Consider the following 11,417-nt stretch of genomic DNA (forward strand, 5'->3'; position numbering starts at 1 on the left):
ATTGCTCTCCCCTCCTGGAAGTAGTGCTGCAAGTCAGAATCCCCAGGGTATGACCCAGGCAGCGCAGCGCCCTGCAGAGGTCAGAGAGGGGCCTTGTCCCTGTCCCCAGTGGCTGGGCAGGCTCACCATCCGGGTCACATCTCCCCATCGGACATCAGTGATACAATCTTTTCCTTAGCCTCCTCTTGGGGTGACACATCACTGCACTGCAGTCTAGTCACTCCAGAGACACTGCATGACAGCTTCACACATTTATGTGCAGGGAGCGGAGAAAAACAAAACAGCACGAGCTCCACAACCTTGAGAATAAACTCATGCCATGACTGCCAGCTGACACTGTATTCCTCATTTCATCCCTATGCCATAAGCACTCCTACCTATTTCCCATTCCTTTTATCAAAACTTCACTTCTGTGTTACTATTCTTCATGCTTTGTGTCCTTTACTTCCCCTCCTTTCTTCCCTTTTGAACAATCTGTGCTTTGTTCATAGCAGCATGTGCCTAAGCCTGATCCCTGGAAGCAATGTACCAGTATGAGTCTCACTGACAGTTTCCAAAAGGAAGAAAGATGTCTGATTGCTCAGTGGAGAGAAATTTGCAATGCTCCTGGGGGCACACTTTCTCATTTTGGCCACTAGCTCTGGCTTGGTTGCCATCATTGGCTACGCCCCCCCAAGAGAAAATCTGTTTGACTGATGAAGCGAGCAATTAATTTGCTCTTCAGCATCAGTCTACACAGGGTAGGTTCAATCACAAGGTTGAATTTAGCTCTCAGTCACAGAGATTGAGAGGGTATCAGGGATTTTTATGATGTGCAGTCACTTTTCATGCATAAGCATGCCAGCAATATAGCAGAGAAATAATTACTTAAATGTTTGTTGCACAAGACATTTTTCTAGATTATTGAAGTTATGTTCTCACTACAAAAGTCTCTTAAACAAATATGAAATAAAAACAATTAAAATTTTATATAAGTAGAAGCCTCATGTAGTAGAATATGTAATACAATTACTGAACTACTGCCTAATCTGTTAAATGAACCAAAATCCTAAATGAGTAAATCTGCTGGGTATTTATATATTCCAAGGCAAATAACCTTGTGATTGTACCATTAAAGTTGAGAATACATTGCCCTTTAAATCAGTGTTAACAGAATGTTTGTTAAGTTGCGATACAGATTTCCAAAGCATCAAGAATCACATTACTATGCCAGTGCCAATTTTAAATGCATCCTCATATTCTCTTCTGCCTTAACATCAACAGAAAATCTGCAGCACGCATGTCTGCAAGACAGACCAACACCAGTAGTGTTGTTCCTGACCTGCTACATTCTCCTGAGCTGGTAATTGTGTGCTATTATAATACCTAAGCTATAAAATATATCACTGGTTAAAACAGCTGTGGCAAAATTCTGTTGATTTGAGGCAGTATGACTAACCACAACCTGAAACAAGCTGCAAGCATTCAGAGGTAGCTACAGAATATAGCTTTCCTATCAACTTTCCCTGGAAAACCTGGTACACTTTGTAAGACAGGTAACCCACTTCCCCCAGTTTTAACTGCAGAAGAAGAAGGAGGATTTGTACAAGCACTAATGCTAGTACCAATATGAAAATAGGCCTTTTATGGGGATACTAAAATCTATGATTTTTCCAAATATTCTCCAAAATTAGTAATGCATTTTAGCATTAAATGTGATGAAGAGTCAGTTACGAAGGAAAATATTTTCTAAGTTGCATTTTCTTTTTCTTAGCCTGTAGACACATATTAGACCACTCCAAAACACTGGTTATGATTCAGTTTATGAAGTTCAGAGAGATGTCATGTATTTTGAGTACAGTGGATAGACAGCTGTGACATTAAGTTATTTTACAGATCTTCAAACATGCCCCACTGTTCTGCATCATGTTATGAAGGAAGAACACCATTCTGTGTTTTGTCCATGTGAATAAGTATGACTACTGTACTTCCAGTAGAACCTTACTTGGAAAAAAGATTTTTCATTAAGGAAAAATCACTACTAGTGGTTGCACAATTCAGACGATTTAATTACAGAGATATGCCCGCTGCTGAATGGGAGGCCATGTGTTGTAACTGTCACCCTTACACTTGGATTAGGAGCAGAAGCCCACTGTGTATCAGGCATCAGAGGGAAACACAGGATCCTTGTCCTCTGGCTCATTAGTAAAGAAATTCAGATAACCTGCTTTTAGAAACATGGTATGTGATTTTCAGTACATCAAAACCTCAACCAAGGTCAAAAATGTGCAAAGGGCTGTCTTAGTGCCTCATCTGCTACCTCCTATGAGTGAAAAAAAAGGTAAGTATATCTATATATAGTAGTACATATAATGTTCAGGCTCTGACACTGCAGTTCTACACCAATATAGGACACAGCAGTATGCTTCTAGCCTGAGATGTAAAAAAAAAATCAAAACAAATGAAATAAATTGAACATGTTTTAACATTGACTGTTGGTATATTGTCAGCCAAAATGTTAATGGAATGATTAATAAATTTGTATTACAGTCTTTTTTTTGACTCTCTTCTTTTCTAGAAAATTCAGCCTCCCAAATATATATATAAGTATGCATATTGAACAGTAGATAATAATTTCTAGCCATGCAAACAGAAATGGAAACGGTGGTCAGTCTTTGTGCAGTGATCTTTATCACTTATGTTGCTTTCATACTTTAGCTAATAGGGCCAAACTTCAGGGCCTTTGGAAGAAGCCTCAGTCCAGGTAGAAGGGAGGTGCAGTTTTGCTGTAGCTCATTTCTTTGCCCCAGGAAAAGTTTTTCCTCTTTTCATAGAATCACAGAATCATTTGGTTGGAAAAGACCTTTCAGATCATCGAGTCCAACCATTAACCTTCCAGTGCTGGACAACCTTTTCAGTGAAGAAATGTTTCTTAATATCCAGTCTAAACCTCCTCTGGTGCAACTTGAGGCCATGTCCTCTTGTCCTATCAGTTGTTACTTAGGCAAAGAGACTGACACCCACCTCACTACAACCTCCTTTCAGGTAGTAGAGATCGATAAGGTCTCCTCTCAGCCTCCTCTTCTCCAGCCTAAATAACCCCAGTTCCCTCAGCCACTTCTCATAAGGCTTGTGCTCCAGATCCCTCACCAGCTTCATTGCCCTTCTCTGGACACACTCCAGCACCTCAATGTCCTTCTTATCGTGAGAGGTCCAAAACTGAACACAGTATTTAAGGTGCTGCCTCAAAAGTGCTGAGTACAGGCGATCAATCAGTTCCCTAGTCCTGCTGGCCATACTATTTCTGATACAAGCCAGTGCGCTGTTGGCCACCTTGGTGACCTGGGCACACTGCCATCTCATATTCAGCTGCCTGTCAACGAACACCCCCAGGTCCTTTTCTGACAGACAGCTTTCTAGCTTGTCTAACCCAAGCCTGTAGCATTGCATGGGGTTGTTGTGACACAAGTGTAGGACCTGGCACTTGGCCTTGATGTACCTCATACACTTGGCCTCGGACAATAGATCCAACCTGTTCAGATACCTCTGCAGAGCCTTCCTACCCTCAAGGAGATCAACACTCCTGCCCAGCTTGGTGTCATCTGCAAACTTACTGAAAGCGCACTCAATCCCCTCATCCAGATCATTGATAGATATTAAAAAGAACGGGCCCCAACACTGAGCCCTGGGGAACGCCACTGGTGACTGGCCACCTGCTGGATTTAACTCCATTCGCCACAACTGTCTGGGTCTGGCCATCCAGCCAGTTCTTTACCCAGTGAAGATTACACCCATCCAAGCTACGAGCACTCAGTTTCTCGAGGAGAAAGGTGTGGAAAACAGTGTCAAAGGCTTTACTAAAGTCCAGGTACGCTACACCCACAGCCTGACAGAATGACAAAATCTGTTTCACTCAGTTTCTCCTCTTATAAATAAAAATAAATGAATAAATAAAGTTTTAACTAGCAGATGAAGATGCTTGAAATTCTCCTATATATTGCCTACATTGTCTCAGAGTGAGGCCTCAAGTCTAAGGCTGAAGGTAACAGAAAGAACAGATAGAAAAATTATATTCAAAAAGAAAACACCTTGGAAAATAATAAGCAGTTATAAAATATCTCCCAAAGGTTCATTTTTCTCTGCTGACAAAGATTATGGCAGAACTCTCTTTTTTCTCTTAAAAAATCGTGTGATTTTGAGAATTTTATCTTTTTATGACATTTTGCTAGCAATTTGAAAACTTAATTCAGCTTTTTAAATAATCCTAAATTTTCATGGCTCTATGTTTCTACAGCAATCCACACATTAAGCAACCTGGAATTTCTCCCTGATTTTTGATCTAGAAGCTTAGCTTTGTGCACAGCTTCCATGCATTACCCTTGTCTTGACATAAGATCTACCATTGGGTACCACGGCACTGGAGAGAGATCTCCAGCCTAGGTGATCACAGAGGAACCTTGGGATGTAGCACAAGGCTCCCCAGCAAGTAATCTCGATGCCAATGTTCCGCTCCATTTGGGGTACACATATTTATTCAAGGAATAGTTACATGTTTCATTTTTTCCCTTCAGTGAAGAGAAGACAATATAATGAACTGAAAATTATATTTTTATTTGTCTGGGCCTCTGCCAACTGCTGCCTGTGAGTATTCAAATTTCATATTTGTTTTTCTTTCTTTGTCTATATCAGGTCAAATCATCCTCTGGTAGATTGTGATGTACATCTATTAATATCAGTGGAGTTATGCCAGTTTTTATCTGGTGAAGATTATCCTAAATCACTACAGTTCCCTTTATCAGTTGTAAATTTTTGACAAAGTCAGAGCATGAAAGCATGGTGTTTGAACACTATTTACTTATGTAACTATACTGGTTGTAATCTTCAGAAGTATTTAAATTAAAAAGTATTCATTTTAGGCATAGTGATCCTGCTCTGAGGCAGCGTAATGGCTTTCTGGGCTCTCTTTCACTCTACGATTCTACATGAATAAAGTTTTCACAACCAAGACATTAAAATTTTACTGAGGAATTACTGTTCCTGTTAACAATTTTGTTATCTTTGTACTACTTTGTGTCAAAAAGGCTGTATTGACAGGTGTGTCTGTAGGATGTACATAACATCAGGGCTCTCTGCTCAATACTTCAGTTACAAACACCAAAAGATATGGGAAGAATATGGTTTAAAAATGCATTTGGAACCTGACAGATTTTCTTTTTGCTGACTGTTTTCATCCCATGATATCAGAGAGATGCTTAAAGAAATCTGTCCGTCTGATTTCCAGAGAAAGTAAAAATGATAGTTTAAATTCAATATAGCACAGCAGTATAACCCCACAAATTCACCTATAATTTTGGAATAGGATTCTGGAATTAAATTCTCCAGTATGGTTATACCTGTGGTGACATAGCAAAAACTGAGTGAGGGGGGGCATACGTATTTTAGATATGTTGGTTACCTTACAAGTTCAATCCAAAGCCTGTAATAGTGAATCACTTTGTCTCAGTGATGTTTCAGCCAAGCGTAGTTGACCCTGTGGATAACCCCCTAATAGAAGTCTGAGCTAGTCTCAGCCACCCTTCAGCTCCTTCCAAGCTTTAGTAAAACCTGGTCATTTATCCTGCACATTCATTGGTCTATTAATGATTTTTCAAATTATTTTCATGAAAGGACCTGGCTATGGGACATGAACAAATATGAGACATTCCACTTCTCTTCAACAAGATAATGCTTACAGTGTTCCAAGGAACTTCCAAGGAACAACAATGCCATTGAAATAAGACACATTTTTAACAACTTTTAATTTCATAAAAGCAAATAACAACAATTTTTTTTACCAAAAATAAATAGAATCTGGCACTGACAGCATTAGTATAGTCTAGGAGCCAAAGACATGGAAGTAACTGGATGGTTATCTGCAAAATCATGGCCTCTCATTTGCATTCATAGTGTTGAAAGCAGCTACATTTTCACAAACTCTTCCTCTATTTTAAGAGTCTTTACCAAGGAAAGCTTGTGGGCAGAAATAAGTCCGGATTCCTAATATGTCAAGTGCAATGCTTGTGTGTATTCAGGGAATGAGACCAGGCTTACTTCAAAACTTTGCAATGTGTGAACAGAACCACTTATTTCACCTTAAGGAAAATACATTGCAATAAAACAGAAAACCCAGACACAAGTTCTTCAGGAGATTTGCTCTTCCAGAACTCTAGTGAAAAAATAAGTAGGCACTCATTAGGGACCACTTAGAAGACTTCATATATAATTTCAGGGTATCTGCCGAAATGTTAAAGGACTTCTCCGTTCTTACAGTGTTTCATCTGGTTTTGCTTGTTTGGGTTGGGTTTTTTTGAGAAATTAATTAGCAATTTTACCAATAGTAATGCTGCTTCAGAAAATGAGTATTTGCTTTCTTATTCAGTGAAGACTACATATTGCATACTATGGGCCACACCTCTCTTGTAACACTTCTATTTCTTACACAAACACCATACTGGTAGCCACACTAATCACATTTATGAATAGAATAACCTTCTACGCTGTATTTCCCTCTGCCCTCTCCCCTATGGTTAAAATGAAGAGTTTAATGGTAGGTTGTCTGAATTACGCAACCCTACCCCTGCTGTTAATAGAGTTTAATGGAAATGTAGCTACTTCATTTTATGATCTACAGTATAAAGTTCACAAAGAGACGGACTGTGTTAGTGTTTTGTCACTCTGCCATCCCAAACAAGAGGTCCACCTTTAGAAACTGTGGTTTAATAGAACCAATATTTTCTTTCCTAAAACTGTGATTATATCTGTGGTATGAAGGAAAGTTCAAGTAAGGGAAGGCTGGCTGAAAATAACTTGTACGAATGAAATATTTTACAGTTTTAGGACAAGACCTAGCAGTTAAGTGCAGCACTTAGCAGAATTAAAAACTAAGGATTAGGGTTAGCCTCCTGGGCTCCATATATAATGTGGGAAAGAGATAGGTGTCCTAAAAAATCTATAGTGAAAAGGTGACCTGAAATATCTACATGCTGAGCAGGAAATCCTCTAAATTTAACTTGTAGGAAATACAAGGAAAGGAGGACAGAACGGCAGTCATCTTGAACCTTTCAGTTCTCCAAGGTTGATGTGCCAGAATCAGGGCTGGAGGCTCATATGGAGGCCCACCTTTACACTTAAGGATACAGATATGGCAATCTTCTCAAAAGGATAGTGTATCTTTTTCTTTTTTTTCTTTTTTTCCCCTTCAATTAAAGGATCATGACACAACTTTCTATCAAACATACATGCCGGGGTGCTGTTGCCATGTTCAGTGGTAAGACTACTTTCCAAGGGACTTCCTACCTGGAGATTATTACTACAGCGTCACCTGAACACAGAGAAGCTTCAGCCATACCATACTTTGATCAGAAGACACTGACGCTACTTAGGAGTTTCACTGAATCTCTCCTTAACTATCGGCTCCTGAATGCAAGAAAAATGTATAACAGCAGTTTTCATCCACAAGTATTTTCTTCTTCCCCTCACTTGCTTCCGTAAGATCCAAAAGATCTGCTTAAGCACACATAACTCTCTTACTGATCAACTCGCTTGTTTCACTGACTTTGCACTCAGGACTATTAGTCTTGCTCTGTCTCCTCCAATGTTTTGCTGGGGGGTCTGCGCAAGTATCATTGTACCTCCTACATCCAGAGAAGTCCAGACCCATCCCTCAGCACACCTTCCAATACCTCAGAAGAAACACTATACAATCAGCAAAACTGACTTGGCTGGCTGCAGAGGAAGCATCTAGGTTCCTCCTAAAACAGTTCATGACATAGAAGAGATTTTATAAGACTGTGACAAGTATTTCTGACTGACCTTCGAAAAAAAACCAGAGCTACGAGAATTGCTATTAGTTGTTCCAATGGCTCAGGCAATTATAGCCTGTCATCAGCAGTCTACCTACACTTGCACAACTATGGCTCCTGCTTGAACTTTACATCCATAATAAGTAGCTGCCATGATGGAAGTCTTTAAATCTCTGCTGCATTAGGCTCACTGAAGATGTGGTTTTGTTCGAATGCAAGCAAATACCATTTTGTCACAGAGACTGAGGAATTTAGTACAAGCATTTATACCAACTTCTGCTCTGAATGCATAGAATATTTCCATATAAAAGCACTGCTGAAACATTCCCACATTTGCATTGTTCATTCATGTTTAGGATTTTGCACCAAATGCCAAAGGAAATTCAAGTAATAGAAGTAATGTGGCACTTAGTAGTAATGGCAAGTGCTAATGGTAGTTATGTTTGGATAGATGTTCAAGTTGTCATTGGCATGTAAAAATTCTCATGCAATACAGCAGATCTTTCATCAGCTAACAAATGAATTGGATATCATTTCTTGGTTTATAAACTATAAGGAAGGTAGGTTGATAACAAATCTTACAAAAAGGAAACATCATTATTTCCAAGAAGACTAGAAAAAACAGAAGGGAAAATATTGAAATCTACAAGACAAGGATAGCTATCTCACAAAGGATAGGTATCTTGATTTCATATCATTAGAAAAAAAAAAAACAACCAAAAAACCAAAACAAACCAAAAACCTCACTTTGATTGTGGTTGAAAAACTATCCTGCACCTTTGACCATGACAGGCATTAAAAGCACTGACTGCATTTTTGCTAATATTTAGTCCAGGGTTTCCCCATGGAAACAGGCAATTTATAATCAGGTTTAAGTTTACCTTAGAGTTAAAGTGGACTGCAGAATGGAGTTAAGCCTTTTTGTTTACATTTGGAGGGCTCCAGGTACATAACATGAATGGTTACATCTGCCACAATGTTAGAAATTAAAATGGATTAAAAACCACTTAGTTGGCTATAGCAATCCTGTGTTCAATTATTTCAGAAGAATCATATAACGAGGTAAGAATTCAGTCTCGTATGTTGTTATCTGCTCTGTTGCACCAAGAGAAAGGATTCAGTTTCTGGAAACCTGGGTTCACTGGCCACAAAAATAAGATCATGCATGAGGGAATCTCAAGTAGGCTCACATACCTTGCTCAGCTTTCTGCATGTGAGACAGGAAAAAATTGGTTTTGGTGGCATGCTGTGGAGTCACATCCCTGACACATTTCAAATTCACACAATGGCTTGCTATCATTCTCTGCAGGTGATCATTGTTCACTTGAGGGACAATGACCTTTGCAAAGAAATACCCAATCATTAAGCTAAAGGTCATCTGCCAGATCTCAACACTTTCTCCTGCTGTTTTCTTAATCCGGTTGGAGGTGTGTCCAGAAGGAATCTTCTGGCAAGCAAATATCAATTAGGTATAGAAGAAGTGAAACAGAAAATGAGTAAATACATTAAAAGAAAGGGAAAGATGTGTTCCTGTTCTAAGGACTAAATGCATTTCTAAGGATCTGTTTAGAGAGGATGGAGTAAAGCTGTCTGAAAAAAATGGTTAGATATCTTTTTTTAGAGATGACAAGCAATGGATGAGCTCCTTGGTTAGACATCAGAGTGAAAGTGGATGTCTGAACTGGTTGCTCTTTTTTCAAGAAATAGCAACTTGCACATCATCCTCAAACATTTCATCCTGACTCCTTCATTCTGGTAAAGGAGGATAGTTTGAGATCTCTGCTTTCTGACATCATTCTAGTGACTTTTGCTTTCTAAGGGGCAAAAAAAATCTGGGTTAATGAGGAATAAGGAAAACAAGTTAATGAAGTCTTAAAATAATTGAATCATAGAATCACAGAATAGTTTGAGTTGGAAGGGACCCTCCAACCTAAGGATCATCTAGTCCAACCCCCCTGCCATAGGCAAGGACATCTTTTGCTGGATCGGGTTGCTTAAAGACATGTCCAACTTGACCTTGAACACTTCCAGTGATGGGGCATCCACAACTTCTCTGGGCAATCTGTTCCAGTGTCTCACCATGCTCATCATAAAAATAAAAAAAATTTCTTCTTTACATCCCATCTAAATTGACTCTCAGTTTAACTAACAGTTGTCCCTTGTCCTGTCACTACAGGCCCTGGAAAAAGGTCTTTCTCTGTCTTTCTGATAAGCTCCCTTTATATATTGAATGGCTGCGAGAAGGTGTCCCTGGAGCATTCTCTTCTCCAGGTTGAACACCACCAGCTCTCTTAGCCTTTCTTTGTAGGAGAGGTGTTCCAGCCCTCGGACCATTTTTTGTCGCCCTCCTCTTGGACCCACTACAACAGGTCCATGTCTGTCTTGAACTGGGGACCACAGAGTTGGATGCAGTACTCCAGGTGGGGTCTCATGAGAATGGAGTAGAGGGGGAGAATCACCTCCCTCGACCTGCTGGCCATGCTTCCTTTTATGAAGCCCAGGATACAATTGACTTTTTGGGCTGCAAGCACACACTGCCAGCTCACATCCAATTTTTCATCCACCAGGATCCCCAAGTCCTTCTCTGCAGGACTGCTCTCAGTCCATTCCTCCCCCTGTCTGTACTGATATTGGGGATTGCCCTGACCCAGGTGCAGGACCTTGCACTTGGCCTTGTTGGACTTCATAAGGTTCACAGGGACCCACTCCTCAAGCCCATCAGGGTCCCGCTGGATGGCATCCTGTCCCTCAGGCATGTCAAACACACCACTCGGCTTACTGTCAGCTGCAAACTTGCTGAGGGGAACTTCAATCTCACTGTCTATGTTGTTGATGAAAATATTAAACAGCACTGGTCCCAGTACAGACTCTTGAGGGACATGACTCACTTGGTTTCCACTTGGACATTGAGCCATTGACTATAAGACTTTGGATGTGGCCATCCAGAAAATTTCTTATCCATCTAACTGTCCATTGATCAAATGTGTGTCTCTCCAATTAAGAAGTAAGAATGTTGTGGGGGACCATATCAAGGGCCTTAGAGAATTCCAGGTAGATATATCAGTAGCTCTTTCCTTGTCCACTGATGCAGTCACTCCATCACAGAAGGCCACTGGATTAGTCTGGCATGATTGCCCTTGGTGAAGCCATGTTGGCTGTCTCTAATCACCTCCCTGTCTTCCACATGCTTCATCATCACTTCCAGAAGGACCTATTCCTTATCTTACTGGGCACTGAGGTGAGGCTGATTGGTCAAGAGCTCCCTGGCTCCTCCTTTTTACCCTTTTTAAAAATGTATGTGATATTCCCTTTTCTCTAGTCACTGGGGACTTCACCTGGCTGCGATGACTTTTTCAAATATGATGGATGGTGGTGTAGCAACTATGTCTGCCAATTTCCTCAGGACCCTGGGATTCATTTTGTTGAGTCTCATAGACTTGTATATGTTCAGGTTCCTCAGGTGGTCTTGAACCTGGTCTCTTAAGATGGGCAGGAATTTGTTCACTCAGTCCTCGCCTTGATCTTCAGGGACTTGAAAGATGTAGGAAAAATAATTGCCAGTGAATAAATGAGACAAAGAAAAATTAAGTAACTCAG

At 40.2% G+C, this 11,417-nt stretch overlaps 1 protein-coding gene across 1 annotated transcript in view; it reads right to left on the reverse strand.

Annotated features, from left to right (window-relative positions):
* SLCO4C1 (solute carrier organic anion transporter family member 4C1) overlaps positions 1-10,735 on the reverse strand; it is a 109,150-nt gene extending 98,415 nt beyond the window's left edge. The window contains exons 1-2 of the mRNA XM_009648640.2: positions 10,481-10,735; positions 9,015-9,159 (exon numbers count right to left, since the gene is read on the reverse strand). Coding sequence (XP_009646935.1) covers positions 9,015-9,159; positions 10,481-10,735 — 400 coding nt within the window. The remainder of the gene's footprint in view (positions 1-9,014; positions 9,160-10,480) is intronic.
* Positions 10,736-11,417: the final 682 nt, after the last annotated feature.

Source organism: Egretta garzetta, unplaced genomic scaffold (assembly GCF_000687185.1).
Source record: "Egretta garzetta isolate BGI_Z169 unplaced genomic scaffold, ASM68718v1 scaffold271, whole genome shotgun sequence".
Lineage (NCBI taxonomy): Eukaryota > Metazoa > Chordata > Aves > Pelecaniformes > Ardeidae > Egretta > Egretta garzetta.